General features: G+C 40.9%; 1 protein-coding gene across 11 annotated transcripts in view; it reads right to left on the minus strand.

The window, feature by feature from the left end:
* Window positions 1-21,603, minus strand: part of ESRRG (estrogen related receptor gamma) — a 656,681-nt gene that overhangs the window by 6,945 nt on the left and 628,133 nt on the right. For all 11 annotated transcript variants that reach the window (XM_051820569.2, XM_051820570.2, XM_051820572.2 and 8 more), the window contains one exon: window positions 11,907-12,176. In XM_051820569.2, the coding sequence (XP_051676529.1) occupies window positions 11,907-12,176 (270 nt within the window). The remainder of the gene's footprint in view (window positions 1-11,906; window positions 12,177-21,603) is intronic.

Consider the following 21,603-nt stretch of genomic DNA (forward strand, 5'->3'; position numbering starts at 1 on the left):
ACTCGGACTAGACTAAGTTACTGGAATTAAAGACTTATTCTATGCATCTGCTCTCCCACAATATGGCGCTGGGAGAGGAGGAAACAGCTTCTACACAGCTGCCTCCAGTTCAACCAGTAACCTGCAGGAGCTGATCCCGCTCCTGATTGGAGGAGAGCAGCGTACTCGGCGTGTGGGTAGCAGAGTTGGGATTGGTGGAAGAGGACTATAAAGGAGGAGAGAGACAACATGCACCAGGAACATCTATCTGAAGGAACACCTGTGCAGCCCCCGAGAGAGCCGGCCGGCGGTGTGCCGCTCCCCTGCGGAAGTGGGGAAAGTGGCAGGGGGAACCGCCCTTCCACGGAGGTGGGAGGGACGGTAGCCAACCCGGGAAGAACCAGCAGCAAACCCGGGGAGGGCCGAGCAGACAAAAGAACAGCACAGGGTCCTGTGTCGTTCCTCCATGAAGAGGGGGAGCGACATAATGGTGCCGTGACTCGGATATGAAGCCTAGGCAGGGTTCAGTGTCGCTCCTCCGCGAAGAGGGGGAGCGACAAGTTGGACTTAGCCAACCTATCCCGGAACTATGTTAACTCTCCACATTAAAACAGAGGGGAACAGATGGATGGATTGCATTCTTTAGAGACCAAACAAAATTAAAACAAAACAATTGTTTTCTAACCAGGCCCCAATCTAGCAGATTTTAATAAACACTAAATCTATCAATCATCAAACACCTACTTGAGGTGAACATTGCCTCGTTCCATCTCCCAAGGACCCTGCAAGTCAGGTGACACAACAGTAAGTGTCATAGTGAGGCTTCAACCTAAGTTTTCCTGGATTGAATTATGCTCATTGAATATGTAACACTGCCCATGGAATTTCCTTGTGAAAGAGAGAGAGATGAAATGGTTCTCTGAACCATCTCATCGACACTTCTGTCTTCAGTGCAACTGTCTCTACAATATTCCTAATGAAGACATTTTTAATTGCATGTAGAGTATGGATTCTCCCTTACTACAGACAGCACTATTTTCTAGAAATGTCTTTCTCCAAGTCTGTCTTCAAACTCCATCCTTTGGTCTTGGCTGTAAACACTGGAACGATAAAGAATCAGTCTCCTTTCTTCTACACGGCATACCTTGAAGTGCTTACAGGCAGCCACACAGTCACCTCAGCCTGCACCCGAAGCCTTGCCTTCCCCACTACTCCAGCCCAGCAGGATATATATTATAGGATGTCACAGGAAATGAGGCGAGAACAAATAGCAGAGAGATATGCTCACAAACAGCAATTAAGACTTCAAACTATTCTTTAAAGCCTGTGATTTAGCTCGAGAGATTTAAAAATGATTTAATCAAATTACTATGATAATTTAACTTCCCATTTACAGAAAAGATTCTAACTCATTTTAGCTTTACCCATTCTCAGATCTGCTAATACTTTAAATGCAAACTCACTAAATCTGAACTATTTAATTAGACCATGATTCAGCTGCCAGACTACTGAAGAAAATATTAATCTCCATTAGGGATCCTAGTTCAAGTTCTGGCTCTATGGCTTTAATCTCTGGGTTGTTCTTTTGGCTAAATTCAGATATTGATACCAAGCTCAACAGAACTGGCAGTGGAATTAATTTATGTAATTATTTAGCTTTGGTTGTTGGTGCTGGTTTACTTTGAACTGTAAGTTAAAGGAAACAGTCCTCATATTTGTGCTCCTGAGAGCCAGCTAAACTTGACCATGGAGACCATCAGTTTATGAACTAACAAGATAGATAGGCTGTACAATAAAAACCTAGGATACCTGTGTCCAGGCCTAGACCTATAAACCCAAATTTATTTTATTTATTTGCAAGACAGAATGATACACAGAGAGGGAGAGACACACTAAAAGAAATCTTCTATCCACTGGTTCACTGCCCAATGGCCACAGTTGTCGGGTCTGGGTCAGACTGAAGTCAGGAGCCTGAAACTCCATCCAGGTCTCTTACATGGTTGGCAGGGTGCCAAGTACTTGAACCATCTTCTTCCTTGCCAGACACATTTTAGGGAGCTGGATAGGGATCGCAGCAGCCAGGACTCAAACTGGTGATTCAGGACGGACACCAGCATTGTCGGCATCAGGTTAGCTACTGTGCCACAATAGCAGCCCCAGAATCAGTATTCTTAAAGATCTAGGAGATTCTATTGCCAAGCTATTGTGGGCTACTGACCTAGACAATAAGGCAAACAAATGCTATCCTAAAACAACCAAGATTTCATAAGATAAAGTTCAAAAGACACATATATTAAGTTTCAACATTTAATAATAAAATAGAACCTTTAATAAGGTCTATTTAAAATTTAACATTTTACTCTCTGAAGAGGATCCTAAAGAAATATATCTAGGGGCTGGCATTGTGGCATAGACAGTTAAGCTGCTGCCTGTGATGCCAGCATTCCATATGGGTGCTGGTTTGAGAACCAGTTGCTCCACTTCTGATCCCACTCCCTGCTGATGTGCCTGGGAAATTAGCAGAAGAGGGCCTGAGTCCATTCAGTCCATTCTCTGCATTCACATGGGAGACTTGGATGAAGCTCCTGGCTCCTGGCTTTGGTCTGGCCCAGCCCTGGGCATTGTAGCCATTTGGGGAGTGAGCCAGAGGAAAGAAGAGCGGGCTAGCTCACTCTCTCTCTCTCTCTCCCTCTCTCTGTAATTCTGCCTTTCAAAGAAATAAATCTTAAAAAAAAGGTGTCTAGTTCATATCGTTTACTGAGGGAAAAAATAAAGCAATTGCAAAAATAGATCTTATTTTTATATCTCACCTGGAATAAAACACTTCCCTTCTCTGTGCTAAACATGTTAATCATTGTGGGCATGGGCAGAGCTATTCCAGAATGCCCAAGTCTTAGTTGGGAAATGTCTCCAGGATTTGCAGCTCATTCTTGGCAATACATTCTCAATAATGCCAAATAAACGTTTAAGGATGGAACTGAATGTCAGACATAGACAAAGTATGTTCAGAGTTAGGTCTAGTACACAATATAAACCAACACTGAATGTGATCCTCTTCAATCATAAAATTAATAAAACAAAGAATGTGGAAATGATGGAGTGAGCAAAGTGTGCTTTCTAAAAAGGAATTTGTATCTCAAGATTTCTATCTTCAATCTGTAAAGAGTCTAACAGAGTGGTTCTTAAAATAACAATCAGTTGGGGTACTAAGTAACACTGGTCATCCAATTGCTTCTTGATTAACATAAATAATTGGCCCTAAATGTAGAAATAAATGTGCTGGTGCCAGTGCTGTGGTGCAGCAGGTAAGGCCACGTCCTGCAGTGCTGGCATCCATAGGGGCGCTGCTCCACTTCCAACCCAGCTCTCTGCTATGGCCTGGGAAAGCAGTAAAAGATGGCCCAGGTCCTTGGGCTCCTGCACCCACATGGGAGACTCAGGAGAGGCTCCTGCTTCAAATAGGCCCAGCTCCAGCTGTTGCAGCCATATGGGGAGTGAGCCAGCAGTTGGAAGGCCCCCCTCTCTCTCTCTCTCTCTCTCTCTCTCTCTCTCTGCCTCTCCTTCTCTCTTTGTGTAACTCTGACTTTCAAATAAATAAATAAATAAATCTTAAAAAAAAAAAAAAGAAAGAAATGTGCTAATCAAAGTTTTGATTAAAAGTAGGCAGACTGAACTTACAAATATGGCAGTGGTCATATCAAAATTTTAAAATTTCTCCAGGCCGGCGCCGCGGCTCAATAGGCTAATCCTCCACCTAGCGGCGCCGGCACACCGGGTTCTAGTCCCTGTCGAGGTGCCAGATTCTGTCCCGGTTGCCCCTCTTCCAGGCCAGCTCTCTGCCGTGGCCTGGGAAGGCAGTGGAGGATGGCCCAAGTGCTTGGGTCCTGCACCCCATGGGAGACCAGGAGAAGCACCTGGCTCCTGCCTTCAGATCAGTGCGGTGCGCTGGCCGCAGCACGCCGGCCGTGGTGGACATTGGAGGGTGAACCAATGGCAAAAAGGAAGACCTTTCTCTCTGTCTCTCTTTCTCACTATCCACTCTGCCTGTCAAAAAAAAAAAAAATTCTCCAAATCTTCACAAAAAGGCAGAACTAAATGGCAAAACTAAGAACTCATGGACACTCAACAACAAAACTAGAGGACAAGGCATCCCTAAGACACAAATACGTTCACACACAACACACAAATACATGCACAAGCAGGGTAATGTATGTCTGTGTTCCTGTACTTTGGTGCACTAAGCCTAGAAAGAATGGTCAACCTAGAAGCATCCAGGTTGTAACTAGATTCCAGGCCCTGGCCAGGAAATGGTTAAAAACAGTATGAAACATTTTACCATACTGAATAGGAAGGATGCTGTCTATGACTACTTACTTGGCCCTTCATGAAGGTTCCAGGAGACAATCTACAGAGGTTCTCACACACCAAAAATGGGACAATGTGAACTTCACAATGAATTATAATTGCAATTGATTGAAATTCATTAAATATACTCATATGTCTGAATACATGTGTTATAATGACATGTGCCTTAATGGCATTTAAAGGTATAAATTATTTAAATGACATTAAATTACTTATTCTGAAAACTAGTAAATAAAGATAAAGAATAAAGCATTAGTATTAATTTCCCTGTTCAAAATATATCACTGGTAACCAAATAAGAAGCAAGAGAAAGCCTTAATCTGTAAATAATCCTAGTACTAAAAGAGAAGAGAAATGACAAAATTACAAGTCACCATTTTGCAAGCCCCAGCAATCAATAAATTTAGGTGTTGCCCATCACCCACAACCATCGTCACAAAGAGAGAGACAACTACAAATTATGTGTCACCTAATGAACAACAACCCACCACTGATCTGTGCCACAGGGATAACACCTGAGCCAATTACCAAACAAAGCAGAGGGTAGAGAAACTTAAACTTCCCTAAGAGTACACACTCTTCAGAATCCAGACTCTGGAAAACCCTGCAGGCCAAGTGCTCTTTTCCTTCAGTGAATAAATAGTAAGGAAACAAAAATGAAGAACAAAATTTGAAATTGAAGGACATTTTAAAATCTATGCATGAAATTTTTTCTGAATAAATGACCTAGATGAGTACAGTAACTAAGGATGTGCATTCAGTAGTGAAACCATAATGATACACAAGGAAGTGTGATGACTCTAAGAGTCAGGATAAGGGAATGGGAAGGCAGAGGAGAGAGACAGAGGGGTTTCTGGGGTTCCTTGCAAAGCTTTATCTCCTTAGTTTGCCTATATGCTCATTATGGTAGCTGAAAATGACCCCAAAGATATCCAGATTCGAATCTCGGGCATCTGTGAGTATTACATTATACAGCAAACTGCACTGTGCCACTGTCCCAGAGTAGGAATCTTGTTGAGGGGGATCATTGGGAATTATCCAGGCGGGCCCTTCCATGAAAGCAAAGGTTTCCTTACAGAGGGAAGCAAAGGAAGAAGAAGGCTGAGGCAAGTCTCCACTGCTGGCTGCAAGGAGCAAGGGAGTTGTCAGGAGCCAAGGAATGCAAGAAATGCAGCTCTAGAAGCTGGAAAAGACAGGGCAACAGAGAGAGAGAGAGAGAGAGAGAGAGAGAGAGAGAGAGAGAGAGAGAGAGAAACTTCTGTTGGAACCAGCTCTTTTAGAAAGAAGTGAATAAAATGGAGATCCTTAAAGGCTTAGAAACACATAGCAGAAAAATCGAGGATGTGCTTTTTTGGTCTTTGCCAGTCCAAAGGAGCTGGGATTCTAATACTGGAAACAGTATTTTCTACCTCTGTTGTGCTCGGCCATGGCAAAAAGAACAGAAAGCCAGCCTTCTCCTACATTTACAGTAGTCACATAAACGACTCTTGCTGTACGTACATAACATTTGGAACCACAGCAAGCCTCCACTATCACATCTGGTCTTTCCTGAAGGTTTCCCTCAGCAAACCCCACAGTGCTCCTAGCATGCATGCTTACATGGAATTGTCCTGCTAGGCCCTTTCTATTTCCCTACAGCCAGGCTTCTGTCTCCTTCCACATCTTTCACTTTCCCAGCAGCTTTCTAACTCCTTCGACTAGGAGAGGTAAAGACAATTGTACTCAGTAAGTGAATGCTGATACCACTTCCGTGGGGAATACTTCCCCCTTCCACAACATCATAGATGATTTGTTCCATGAGAATGACCTTTTGTACACATTGCTCATTATCTTAAGACCTGTAAATGAAAATGATGTTAGGTTGTAGTCACTCCCTGCAAGTAAAGCAAATGCAGACTATTTCATGTGCTTATTATCCAGGCTGGAAGCACAGGCATATTTGTGGCAAATATTTTCTGTACTCTGCCAAAACACTAAGACCATTGAGCACAATAAGGAACATTTAAGAGCCAGTTCCTACTTTTTACCTACAAATACACAACCTCATAATATGTATGAATTTTTTAAAGGACTTACTTATTTACTTGAAAGGCAGATTTACAGAGTGAGAGGGAGACACACAGAGAGATTTTTCATCCACTCGTTCATTCCAATTATCTTAAATAAATCTTTAAAATCCAAATCTATTATGTTTAATAAAATTAAAAAATAACAGAAATGGTGGAGGCAGATGAGTAAATATCAAAGAAAAGTATACTAGGAGACAGGAAGTTATAAGTTGATTTCTTCTTTACCTGATATTAATATACAGTTTTGTTCTAGGTTAGAGTTAAGATCTACCTGTCACAAAAGACCTACATAAATTCATTTTTCATTAAACACTTTCATAGATTGGCAAATATTTCACCTCCAATCCTGTTTGTCATTTTTCTGAGAAGTTTTACACCAAAATTTTTCCTCATATCCATGGGTTCTATATCTATAAATTCAACCAAACTTGTATTAAAAATATTTTTTAAAATAAAAATAATCAAAAACTGCACTGTACTAAACAAGTACAGATTTTTTAAACATGTCGGGGCCGGCACTGTGGCATAGCAGGTAAAGCCACAGCCTGCAGTGCTGGCACCCCATATGGGAGCTGGTTCAAGTCCCAGCTGTTCCACTTCCAATAGGGCCCAGTGCTGTGGAGCAGCAGGTTAAAGCCCCAGTCTGCAGCACTGGCATCCCATATGGATGCCGGTTCTTCGAGTCCTGGCTGCTACACTAAATATCCAGCTCTCAGCTATGGCCTGGGACAGCACTGGAAGATTATGCAAGTCCTCAGGCCCCTGTACCTGCATGAGAGACCCAGAAAAAGCTCCTGGCTCCTGGCTCCAGATTAGCACAGCTCCAGCTGTTGTGGTGGCCATTTGGGGAGTGAACCAGCAGATGAAAGACCTCTCTCTCTCTTTGCCACTGCCTCTCTGTAACTCTGCCTTTCAAAAATAAATAAGTAAAAAAAAAAAAAAAGTGTCATTATTCCCTAAATTATAAATGACTATTTAGATAGCATTTACATTGTATTAGGTATTATAAGTAATCTAGACTTGAATTCAAATATAGAAGAAGAGGGTATAGACATTAAACTAAAATATTATGCTATTTCTATAAGACTTGAGTATCTGCAGATAGTGGTATCCATGGAGAGTAATCTCTGCAGATACTGACAGACAAGAAGACAGCAAGATAAAGAAACTGAGCACAAAATTCTAAGCTAGAGTAAAATACTAGCATAGGTTATGGCTGTGAAATTACAGTGGCAAAAGTCTCCTGCACTGAGCTTTTCAAGGCACAGCACAGAAAGACCTGTGCCATAGAAACATGATACCAGGGAGAGAAGATCCAGCCCTTGGCCTCCTAGTCACTGCATTTCTTTATCAGCACGCTTCAGGCACTTGTGAAGTGGTATTGGACATGTTGCCCACGCGGGCATGTTGAGGGAATCAAGTAAGATTCCCTAGCAGAGGCTTTAAAAAAACGTCTACAGAAAGATTCTGACAAAAAGATAACCTCTTAACTGGCAGCTAAAACTCTCTAGAATATCAAATAAGTAAATTTAGTGATAATTTTAGTAAAATTGGCTGAGAGCCCAGCAGATAGTAAAGACTGGGGAAGGTTTTCACTTTTATACTAGTTGTTTAGACCCATGGAGCTGTCAGTATTTCTATATTAATGGTTCATTGCTCACTCACGCGCGCGCTCTCTCTCTCTCTCTCTCTCTCTATATATATATATATATACACATAATATCTTCAATATATATTTAAAATGATATATATTAAGCCAATTATTTAATTTACCTGCTTTATTTTCCCAACGAGAAAATAGTTACATGACTAAACCATATATTCTCAAAGAGAGTAACATTTAGAATTTGGTGACTACAAAACTATTTATGTTTTAGGTAAAATGTATACACACACACACATAGACACAGTATACAGTATGTAAACAGATGTAGTGTATTGGTGTTGTTAAGTGTGGGGAGCAACTGGGAGCAACTCGGACTAGACTAAGTTACTGGAATTAAGACTTATTCTATGCATCTGCTCTCCCACAATATGGCGCTGAGAAGCGAGAAACAGCTTCTACACAGCTGCCTCCAGTTCAACCAATAAACTGTAGGACCTGCTCCTGATTGGAGGAGAGCAGCGTACTCGGCGTGTGGGTAGCAGAGTTGGGATTGGTGGAAGAGGACTATAAAGGAGGAGAGAGACAACATGCACCAGGAACATCTATCTGAAGGAACACCTGTGCAGCCCCCGAGAGAGCCGGCCGGCGGTGTGCCGCTCCCCCGCGGAAGTGGGGAATGTGGCAGGGGGAACCGCCCTTCCACGGAGGTGGGAGGGACGGTAGCCAACCCGGGAAGAACCAGCAGCAAACCCGGGGAGGGCCGAGCAGACGAAAGAACAGCGCAGGGTCCTGTGTCGTTCCTCCACGAAGATGGGGAGCGACAGTTAAGATTTTGTTGGGGTTGTTATCAGTACAAGTATATTAAGAACGGCTCCCGAGGTGATCATTGTAGAGCAATGTATTAAGTGGCTTCTTGGGACACCTGCATCCATATTGGTGTGCCAGTTTCAGTCCTGGCCCCTCTACTTCTGATCCAGTTTCTTGCTAATGCACAATAAGAGCGAGCAGATGATGACCCAACTGCTGGGTCTCTGCCACCCGTGTGGAAGTCCTGGGTGGAGTTCCAGATTCCTGACTTCAGCCTGGCCCAGTCTTAGGTGTTGTGGACATTTTCAGAGTGAACCACTGAATAGAAAGAAAGCATCAGAATATTTTCGTATTAATAATTTAAGAACAGCTTAAGAATCTTAACAGGCAAGATTGTAACTACAAGCTTATTGCTGTCCTCTAACTCATGGTCAAAATATTGAACATGATACTATTATATTAATAGTGTCAAAGAAAATGACCTTCTGAGCAGGTTACCCCAAACTAAAATGGTGGGGGCTTGCATGTTTGGTGGGTAAAGAAAAGACTATATTCACATAGCATAAGAGAGGTGGCCCACTTTAGAGATGAGAGTAGTCCTTGCACTAATCATTTCTTTTATGTGGAGTATGAGTCAATCCATTTTTCTTGATGCTGAGAATCCAAAAGAATGTGAGATCTACCTTCAGGAAATGTGCCAGGCAGAAATTCTATGAGAAACTATGCTATTCAACCACTAGCCTTGTTAACTATTTCTGACTTTACACAAGAAAAATAAGAGTTTCTAATCACCAATCACTGCTATAAAGTAGGCCACTTCCTCCCCCAAACACAGAATAAGTAGGATGATAACATTTGTATATCAAAGCATTAATGGAGGCAGGCATTTGACACAGCAGTTGGGATATCACTGAGACACCGAGATTCTGGATTAGAGTGCTGGGTTTGAATTTCAGCCCCATTTCTGATTCCAACTCCTGCTAATATACACTCTGGGAGGCATCAGGTGATGGCTCAAGTACTTGGGTCCCTGACACCCACATAGGAGATCTTGACTGAATCCCTGGCTCCCAGCTTCAACCTAGCCCAGTTTTGGCTACTGTGGGCATTTGAGGAATAAATTGGAAGATAGAATCTCAATCTCAATCTTTCTCTCTCTCATTCTCTCTCTCTGACTTTCAAATACATAAATTTTTAAAAATATATATTAGTGATTATACCTCTAAGCCACAGAGACACAAATGTTGCTACTCGTTGAGGTCCTGTACACTACCTAGCCATAAAGCATACATCTAACATCTAGAATTACAATGTTTACAAAGTTTCAGCAATTTTGATGACAGTTTCAGCATTGCTCAGCATTTATGATCAACTGCTAATGTATGAAAGCAATTTGAAACAAAAGTTATAAAACCATGTTCAGTCTATTTCAAAAACAATTATCCTAGTAAATGTTTCAATGTAATTTTTTAAAGTAAGTGTTTGAAATTGGAATCACTTCATAAAAATTCATCCCCAAAACACTGCTGTAAAAACCTTCCATCTAATTGGGAGAGATGCTGTAACATGAAGTTCCTACAAACTTGTAAACGCTCAGGAAATTTCAATCCCAGTTCCCACTTTGATCTTCTAGAGAATAGAGCAAGGGGTTCTTGAGGGTTTATAACAACAATGCCATTTGTCCCAAAGAATCATATTTTTCAGTTTCACATGAAGTGGGAGGGGAAGAGTGACTGCATGGTGAGGAAGAGGGCTATATTCACAATTAAAACTGTGAAACGCTAAACTCTATTATGAAGACAAATAGGAAAGTACAACTTCATTGTTGAAAACAATTTCCCTCCTATCAGTCCAAGGATTCATGCATCAATATTGTAGATGAACTGTTAATTACAAAATCAATTAAAAATTATTTCTAAAAACAGTCACGCGCCCCTGGCTCTCATGGGGGCAATTTGGGCAGAAGGTCTCATCTCACTAGGACCGCGCCAAATCACAAAGTCGTCATCCACAAGTAAGCAAAAGCAATCTGGTTTTTCATTTTTCAGCGCGGCTGAGCCCAGCCTGAGATTGATCGTCACATATGGCCCCAGAAAACAAACTGTCAATACCTTGAATGCTGCAGAATTTGAACAAATAGCCGTCCGCCCATTCAAGCCACTCATTGCATCCCATTTAACAGATTTTATTGACAGTTTCCTTCTTGTAATTAAAGGGAAAACTACTGGCCGGCAACCAAGATAAAGTTCAAAGATAGGGTCAAAACAAAAGCAGATGGAGGGGCACGGTGTGACTGTCAATGGTACATAGCATCAGAGCGTGCTATTGACACGCAGGTATCTAATGATCGGCACGTCATTAAAGAGGGATCTATCCTGAACTTTATGCAAATGCTGAGAGAGACTTAAGACCACAATAAAGCAGTAGGAGAGGCACAAAGGGAAAAACAACAAAGCACCAACGATTTTTACTTATTGGAGGTTGCTTCCTATTGTAGCACATTTCAGTGCGGATGGAAAGAACACTTATTCCCATAATTCTTAACCTCTCCTGCACAGGTAGGGCCTTTCAGGAAAATGCTCCTTCAGCAGAATTTGACTTCTAGAGAATTCCATCCAGAATGTTAGGGGAACTGCGCCTTTTGATTATCAAAATTGAAAACAACACTAAATATAGCTTCCCAGTAGCAAAGTTTTCATTTTCCAGGAGAAAAAAAGAGGTTAATGCATAGCTCTACTTCACTTATTTTGACTTGAGCACAAAAGACAAGAAAATGTTATCCCTAAAGGGTCCATTTATGCTACTTGCACATGAGCTTGTGCTTCGCTGAGATCCAAATTAATAAATGCATTGGATGGTAAAAGTTTCACAGCTTTCAATCAGCGAGAAAACTGAAAATTATTTCTTGTAAGTGTACTTTTCTTATTTCAAACTTTTCACTAGAAAGCTACACTGATTATAATTTTGCTGACTCACACACAATTTACAAACTAGGTCTAGCAAATCCCTGAAGAAGTTAAGGGAAGGGGTAAAAACTGACATATTAAAAAATGCACCAACAATCATGTCAATATGCCAACCTGAATTAGCAAGAGCTATAGCTTTGAGGGTGACAAATTCTTCTTTCTCCAGCTTCATGCTCTTGTATTTCTTTACCAGCTGCAGAATAGCATTATTGAGGTCAAGAAGGCCTGCTAATTTGGACTGGTCTTCGTCCATTATATAATCATCTGCATAGACAAGTTCATCTTCAAACGATAGAGATCGGTATACGACACCAAGGATCAAAATTTCCATCCACGCACTCTGCAGAAGGCTCATCTGGTCCGCCAGGGACAGGGTGGAGAAGCCTGTATGGGAAGAGAGGCAGACCAAGTTACTGAAAGACCGCTTCACAATGCAAAGTTAATCTCCTATGGCATTGGGCTCCACATCGGAGCCCACGGTGATGCACAGCTTTCATCAAAAGCTCTGAAAAACTTTCCCCTGGTCACTTTACCCATGTGAAGTAAAAGCCGAAAACCAGTTTCAATCTGTTGGCCTTTTCTATAGGTTTTGTAGACATGGCTATATAGATAGAATGGAGACGTGGTTATCTTTCTTCCATCTGAGAAGAAAATACAATGTCATCTTTAAGTATGCGTGGTTTCGGGCTGTATGCTCTAGAAATGTGTGAGAGGAAGTCATATTTACACTACCTCATCCCTACAAACTACCAGTGATAAACAACAAATAAGCAAAAATAAAAAAGCCCCCAAATAAAAACAATTTAGCCCACACAATACAGTACATCTTGGAAACGTTTCTCTCTAATAGTCACAGAGGATGATGACTTTCAACCAGATCAAATTTCTTAACTAGATATTTTGTCCTCACGGATATTTAACATGAGTTTCTTTTTTTAAAAAAATTATTTACTTTTCTATTTTATTTGAAGTGCAGAGAGAGAGAAATATATACAGACGGACAAGCAGACTCTTAAAGACCTTCCACCCACGGGTGCATTCCCCAACGGCATGCAACGGCGAGGTCTCAGCCAAGCCAGAGCCAGGAGTCTGGAAATCAGAATAAATCTCCCCTTTAGGTGACAGGGTCCCAACCACGGGGGCCATCATCTGCTGCCTCCCATGGTGCACATTTGTAGGAAGCTGGAATTGGGAACAGAACCAGGACTCAAACCCAGGCCCCAATATGGGATGTGGGCATCCCAAGTGGTATCTTAACGGCTCTCCCAAACATGTGCCCTGAAATCCTTTTAAAATGGTGTTTATTGAGATAAAAGAAAGTGGAAAACTTAGCCACTTGGCCTCTGTAACAAATTGAAAGGTCACAGTAAGATTCTATTATTTAAAAAGTTAGACATAGAGGCAATGGGGTTTGGTAGAAAGGATATGAGTGAAGTGGTCTCTTAATTGTAAATGTTGGCTCCACTCAGCTACTGCAGGTTTCATCTTGAGCAGTACCCTAATATATGCCTGTGTGAAATAAAAAATAACACCCAGCTAAGCACTTGTTTATGATAGGTAGCCAACAAATGTTACTATGTTGGTTTTATCTGAACTATTTGGTGGTTGCTTCAATTCTTTATTGCAAATCTGAGCTGCATCCACACAGGTATACTTAAAGTCCCTTCTGAGCTTGAGAAAACATAATAACAATTTTTGAAGAAACTGTCATTCCATAGGGAAGGATGAGGAAGTACAATTAAATCCACTTGAAGTAAAAATGCTTATATCCCAGAGGGAATGGATCTATATTCTAGAAGCTTGTACTGGTGAAGATTCCTGCTGATCAGATACTTTTTCCAAGAGTCCTACCGAAGAAATGTTTCTTAAAACTTGCCTTTCTCTTCCAATGGTATGTCTAGGAATTCCAAGGGTGCCCACCCACCACTGTAGTTCCTGAGGACAATGGTACTGTGAATACTTCATAATTCTACAGAAGGGCACAGGCGACATGTTCAATAATGCAACATAAGAAGTCTCTGGCTACTGCCCTCTTAGATATTGTTACCCAAATCATAAACATCCACTATGGCCAATCTTTTGAGGTTTCTGTTTATGGTCATTGTTATCATTTTTATTCATATGAAATTGTTCAGATCCCACAAGACATTACAAACTACAGCAGCACAATCAAGAAAAAGGTTTCCCGAACTATTGGTTACAATTAGTGACTTGCCGTTTGGCTCCATGACTATATGAGCTTAATAAAACCATCAACAGGAATTAGTTGAGCTTTAAGGGGATGTTGGCATATGTTAAAAAGCATTTCTTTCATTTTTTTATCAAGATTCTTACATGCTACTTAGGAGTTAAATTAATAAATACCATCTCAGAGCTAAAGATATAATAAGTGATAATATTGAAAAACAGGGACTGGGGAAAAAAAAAAAAAAAAACAGTGATCTAAACTGAATATGCTTGGCTCCAGGTGCTTTGGAATTGGAGAATGTTATTCTCACACAAAACAACACCACCACCACACATTGCTTTTTTTTCCTATCTCCCCCTAAAAAAACCAGAATGCAAAGCCAGATAAGCAACTCAAAGAAATAGACCAAATGGGAATTTCTTTGATAAATTAAATAGAAAACAACAGCAACAACTTCTCATCAGAAAAGTTAGGAGCAGGAAGAAACGGGTCTCTTCCCTGAGTTTTGCTGTTGCTGTGCACGCCGCCAGGCAGCAGTTCCCTGCAGCAGCAGATGGACAGAGCACACAGCCCACAGCACCTTCCTCTGACAGCCCTATTCTCTCGCCCAGACACTGCTGTTAGTAAATAGATTTACACATTCTCCAATCTCCACACATCTTTCTGCCGAATAATTAAAAGCAGGATGATTAGTTTATTGAGTGGAAGGAGGAACTTTTTTATTGAGGTCCATCCATGATTTTATCAGGGCTAGCACTTTTACGGTTGTCAGGGGGGTGCAGGCATCCAATTTTTCTTATCTGCCTGATTAATACAAACGCTGTTTCAGGACGCATTAATTAACAGATACAAATCTACGTTCTCATGGAAGGATCAATACAGAGAAGAAAAGAGGCATCAATGTGAATTTAGTGCTGATGATGGAGAAGGCACACCATCGACATTCACGTGTGCCGAAAGTTGAAAGTTGCACGGGGCCCCTTTGTCCCTGTGATTTACAAATTAACAATTTTCCAGCCACAGCAACATTTCACACATTTCTTTGGGGTTTAATTAAGCAAAAAGCAATAAAATTTCATTTTTTTAAGGTGGATCCTGCCATTTATTTCTTCTGTGTCGATGGCTTTCTCTCTGTGTGTGCTTTTATCCTTCCTGCTAACTTCACTTTTTCCTCTCCTTGCGCTTCTCCGTGAAATAAAGAAAAGGAAAAAGAGAAAGAGAAGGTTCTCTTTTTATTTGCGTGTTTGTTTATTTTTTGATCTGGGAGCATGGGGTGATGCCTATTGCACAAAACGTTTGACAAGTTTGCTTGCTTGATACCATCAAGTCTGTTTTGGCTGATTAACCAAAATGTAATTTCTGCAAAATCATAGGAAAAAGGAACGGAAGAAAACAAGAGCCTGGACTTGAGTCTCCTCTCTCAGTCCAGAAATAGCTGCCTCGAAATTTAACCCTTTACCACCACACGTCTGAAATCTGGAAATTGGCACAAAGAGCTCTTCTGGACCTAATAAATGCATGAGTGGCAGTCGAACAGGCTGGTTATGAGACGGTTATGTTCATTTGGTCACGAAGGAGGCCAAACACATAATCAGGTTTTATTTTAATAACATAAAATCATTCTGTCTGCCCCGTAGGGTTGCTAGCTATATGGAACATACAGAAAGACACATGAATGAAACAATATTTTTATCAAGAGGCCTGAGCAAAGTATGAACACTTAAATGACCAAGGTCTAAATAAAAATGCCTGTTTGAATAAATTGAATCTAAGGAATTTTTCAAAAAACACGATTGCTCTACTGGCTTGCAAACACATCTATTCCAATAATTACTTGTGTGCATTTTTACCAGGCATTTAATGGGCTTCTGCAGCTATCAGCTTACAAGTTAGAGGTCCTCTCATCTATAATATTTAGCTATCTTTGGCAAGAAAAGGTTTCCCAAGTGAAATAAAATATGCTTCACAGTTGTGTTGTTTGTACTTCGTGTTTTGTCCATTCAAGAATCTAAATCTTTAGAGTGTGACAGGTTATAGTTTTAAATGTTCAGTCTGTAGTACAGCTTTTTAAAATACCCTGATACTGTGGTGCAGGTTTTTTTTTTTTTTTTTTTTTTTTTTCCTGCCCCAGCTACGGCCCATTCTCTGCATACTGCTGACAACTCTGATCTCTCTTCATCTCTGTCCTGGAGTCAGTGCCATTTAATGTATCTCAGGCATTTTGCTAGCAGAATGACTCTCTACCTTGACCCGCAGTTAAATAGCATGTTTATCTACAATCCAGCGTGCTCCAAATAAGCCAGATGACAGTTGGGAGAAACATCATTTGGAGGGATAGAAATGTTGCCCGAGAGGCAGGTACCCCGCGGTAATAGGCTTGAGGAAAGCATGTTTGGTGCCACCCTCTTGCCTTCTTCGGCTGGAAACTTCTAGGCTGACAGTGGTGCCATGGGCAGTTGTCAAGCACTTTTTTTTTTTTAAGCCTGGCAAACTGATGCACTTTGCAGTCAACATACAAAAAAAGGCTAAGCATTTGAAAGTGTGAAGGGCAAAAAATATCTGACGGCTAGTCTTCAAAAATACACTTTCATTTCAGAAAGCATAAATGTTTATTTCCTGAACAGAGTGTTGACAGAAATAGGCTGCAGCACCGGCATTTGGGTTTAACCCGTGCTAGGCTTTGGGCATTGTCTTCTCTGCTGCTTTCTCGAAACAGAGAGCACACATCTTAAATCTTCAGGGTGTCTATTGGTATCAAGTAATCATGGCATTGATTTGCTTGCTCACAGTTTTAAACTGTAGTTTCTAGGTTCCACCAAAAAATGTCACTTTTCAACAAATAGCGTATCAGGCCAGAATTGTAATTATGCCATAATGACTCACTGAGATGGCAAATGAAATTCGTAGTGAGAAGATGATTGAGTAACAGCATAAGCTAGATTCTTTTTCTCCCATACAAATAAACCTAATGTTTCAGGAATGAGGGAAGAAAAGAACAACAAAGACACTAAGACTTGATCTTGGTGACCGTAAGACACACAGATGCTTAACCCTTGCTGGAGATAAATTTACATCATATTTTAAAGCCAGTTTCTCTTTTTTTCAAATGGGCAGATACATCACTTGTTCTATGATTCACAAAATATACTGCCCTGACTCTTATAAGAGATTTTATTTATATGTGTTTACTTCAGGACTGAAACTCAATAAGAGCTACAGTTAAGCGAGAGTAAAAGCTGGAACATCTGCATGGTGTGATCAGAGATATTTAAGAAATTTTGTTTAAGGATAATAATGATCATATAAGTATTTCACAGCATTAGATACAATGCCAACAATATTACTTTTGAATCTTTATTCTTATAGGTAAACTATAACATAGATTTCAATAACTTAAATTGATACGAGTGACATATCGTATGTATCAATAACTGAAGAAAATGGGAGATTGTTCCCTATCTTGCTAATTTGAGTATTTGTTTCAATACTTATTGATCCCATCAACCTGTTTCTGTAGGTCCATTTTTATACTTCAAGTAGGTCTCACATAGATTTTATGGAACCATTATTTAAAAGAATGGTTTTGGGGCTGGCATTGTAGCACAGGGAGTTAAAACCACTGCCTGCAGATCCAGCATCCCATATGGGTGCCGGTTCCAGTCCTGGTTGCTCCACTGCCAATCCACATCCCTGCTAATACACCTTGAAAGCACTGCAAAATGGCCCAACTCTTTGGGCTCCTGCACCCACATGGGAGACCCATATGAAACTCTTGGCTTCTGTGGTCATTTGTGGCGTGAACCAGGAGATGGAAGCTCTCTATCTCTCCCTTTCTCCCTCTGTAACTATGACTTTCAAATAAATAAATAAATAAATCTTTTTAAAAAGTGGTTTCACATGATATATTTTTAAAAAAACTGAAAAGTAGACATCAAATTTGAAAATTGCTTTTTATATGAGGGATCATCAAAATGTTCATAGAAAGTGTATGTTACATAAGCAAAACTGCAAGAATTTTAAAGATTTTTATACCAAAATAAACATATTTTAATTGCATTTCCATAAATTTTTGAATCACCTTCATACATGTGGCAGAATTGACCACCTTCTGTAAAATGCAGCAAGCAATTTGGGTACTTGTGATCAACTACAGGAGAAAAGAACAGAATTGGAAAGGTACTGTCAACCACTCCAAGGCAGAACTGCCATGGTTAACTGAGCTCATGTGTGCAACGGACCCCTGACCACTCTCACTGATTATGTTGACAATTAGCTCAGTTATGGGCACAGAAACTCAAAACATGCTGTGCTGGCAGTGGTGACATGGTTTCCTCAGCAACTGTCCCTGATTTCCCAGTCCAGCTTACTATAACAATTCAAAGTGTAACAGCAGCTGTGCAAAACCATTCCAAGAGGCAACACAGGAAAACCTCAAAGTAATGACACCAGGGTTTTGTGTTTTGTTTTGCTTTGCTTTCCCAGTGATCATTCGTTTTTTAAATCGTTGCTCATCTACTTTTTAAACAGAAATAAAGCAGTAGGCATTGCTTCAATGAAACTCTATCCCATTTCAGAGTCCCTGGTTCAAGTCTCAGCTCCTCTGTGTCTGGTATAGCTGCCTGCAGACAGCTCAAGTACCTGGGACCCTAATACTTACATGATGAACCTGGATTGAATTGTGGGCTCCTGGCTATGATTTGGCCCAGCCCTTGCTGTTGTGGGTATTTGGGGAGTGAACCAATAGATGGAAGACCTCTGTTTCTCGCTCACACGCACATTCTCTCTCTCTTTCTCTCTCTCCCCTCCTCCTCCTCTCCCCCTCTTGCCCTCTCTGCCTTTCAAATAAAATTAAAAATATAAAAATAAATAAAATTCTCAAAAGGACTAGAGATAGGGCAGAAAAATACCAAATAATAATCTATGGAGTATCTGCCTGGAGTGTGCACTTCCTCTCTGGATGTCCTTACTTACTTATGACTTTCGAATGACTACAGAGGAGCGGAAATAACTCCCCAAACTACATCTAACTTGACACTTCAGCTTGACTTATTTCCCTCTTTCATCTAAGCCAAAAAGGAAAACTTTTGGTGGAGGGGTAGGGAGACATGGAAGCATGTATGATTTGAGCTACCATAAAGAAGGGAAATCAAATGATTTTCTTTTCCTTCAACTTTTTTTAACTAGCTAACAACAAGAAAATTCTGCCTGGGAAGCTCTCTTTTTTGATGTGACTGAAATTTGTTCACCAAGAAAAAAGGAAGACAATGCAATATGATATAAAACTCTAAAAAGTAAATCTTCTAAAATGACATTTTCAGTCTCACTTTGGGATTAGGTGGAAATCAAGTAAGAAAACCATCATTTTGAAGCCATTTTTCTGATTTGAAAGAAAAAGAAACCCTACTTGGATCTAACTTGCTCCATGCAACCCTGGGTACAACAGGTTCAAGGAATACCATAGGGTGTATAGGGCACTGACCACTCAGTAGTCCAGGGAAAACCAGCCTAGCTGGGGTATCAGATAAGTGGACACTGTCCTGTTCAGGATGTTCCCAAGAAGACAGCATAAAATTTGTTCTAGTACTTGCTTTAAAAATCAATCCTCTAAAATAGACATACATAGACTCTACCTTGAACTTTGATCAGTAAAGCTGACAGATATTTCAGTGGGCTTTCCCAAAGACTGTATAACATTTAGTGTCAAATACTCAAAAGATAAAGGGCTTCATACCATGATATGATATCTGAGGAAAATGGCCAGTGTAGGGAGCAGTGACCCTGGGGTCTAGAAATCTGACTGTAAGTGACATTATTAACTTGGTTTCTCTTGGATTGAATTGTGTTTTCCAAAAAGATGATGGAGTCTTAACTCCAAGGATCTGTGATGAAACAAAGATTATGGCATTAAGTTGGGCACTGATTTAATATGACTATATCTTCACAAAATCAGGAAATTTAGGCACCGAAGTAAACACATTCAGAGGGAAGATGATATAAAGACATCGAAAGAATGACATCTATGACTCAGAGGATGCTTGAAGCTACCAGAAGCTACAAGGAAGGCATGGTACAGGTTTTTGCTCTGGGACCTTAGAGAGAACCAAACCTGCTGATACTTTGATCCTGGACTTCCAATGTCCAGAATTGTTACAAAATCCATTTTTGTTGGTGAAGCCACCCCATTTGTAGCACTTTGTCATAGAAACCCTAGCAAACTAATACAGACCCTCAGTGGATCTTCTTATAGGTCAAATGTGAAAGGTAGACCAAATACTTCCAAAGAATCTCCCAGTTTCAGTAGTTACTGATTCAGAGGAACATGCCTAGAACTACTTCCTTGAAGCATCAGGCTGTCTGAGCAGAGGTGAGCATCTCAGATAAAAATCACAGGACTGGGAATAAGCAGAGCTAAAACTAGGTGCTACCTTTGCCACCAAGTAACCGTTTTACTCTGAAGAATGGCTAGACTTCCCTAGTTCCTGCTATAAAAAGAAAAGGTGGGAAAGGTGTTTCTGAGCTTTCTTCTAGCCCTACATCATTGAGATCCCAATGGTTCTGCTGTAATAAAATTCAAACTAACTGATACACAGGGCATCTCTTAAAAGTGCAGCCCTATTCTCAACACCAATAAAATATACAAATTGAGGATATTATAATGCTTTCCATCTAAATTATTATAGGACAGTAAAAGTAGGTAAGATCAGGGCAGGCATTTGGCACAGTGGCTCGGATGCCAGTTGGGAAGCCTGCCTGGGTTTGAGTCCTAGCTTCACTTCTGATTTAAGCTTCCTGTGAATTTTGTCCCAGAGAGGCAATAGTGATAGCTTATGTAGTTGGTTGCCCACCACTCTTGTGAGAGATCTGAACTGAGTTCCTAGCTGATGACTTCAGGCTGGCCCAGCCCCTGTTAGAGAGTAAACCAATAGATGGGAGACCTCTTTCTCTCTCTGTCTCTGATTTTCAAATAATTTTTTTAAAGTAGATTAGACTACAACACCAAAAAAAAGAAAGATAGGTACTTTAAGGGTTGATCAAAGTATATGTACATTCAGAGGAGTGAGGACAGGTGTTTGTGTGCATCAATCACTTCACTTCCTTCCTCCCTTCCAAGATATGCATAATCACATTGGGGGTAATTTAACAGCCTCCTTAGACAAACCCTTATATTTGGCACTTTCTTCTTCAATCCTACCCCATGACTACTCAATGAATCATTTAAATAGTAAATCTAATGATTTCATCCACTGATCAGCATGCTTTATTGGGGGTGGGCATTTGGCCTAGTGATTAAGATGACCATGCTACATATCATAATACCTCCACTCCCAATCCTAGTTTCCATGTAATGCACACTCTGGGAGGAGGCAGCTGGTGATGCCTCAAGATAGTTCGGTTCCTGGCCAGCGCTGTGGCTCACTAGGCTAATCCTCCGCCTTGTGGCGCAGGCACACCGTGTTCTAGTCCCGGTCGGGGTGCCGGATTCTGTCCCAGTTGCCCCTCTTCCAGGCCAGCTCTCTGCTGTGGCCAGGGAGTGCAGTGGAGGATGGCCCAAGTCCTTGGGCCCTGCACCCCATGGGAGACCAGGAGAAGTACCTGGCTCCTGCCATCGGATCAGCACAGTGC

This window comes from Oryctolagus cuniculus, chromosome 13 (genome assembly GCF_964237555.1).
Source record: "Oryctolagus cuniculus chromosome 13, mOryCun1.1, whole genome shotgun sequence".
Classification (NCBI taxonomy): domain Eukaryota; kingdom Metazoa; phylum Chordata; class Mammalia; order Lagomorpha; family Leporidae; genus Oryctolagus; species Oryctolagus cuniculus.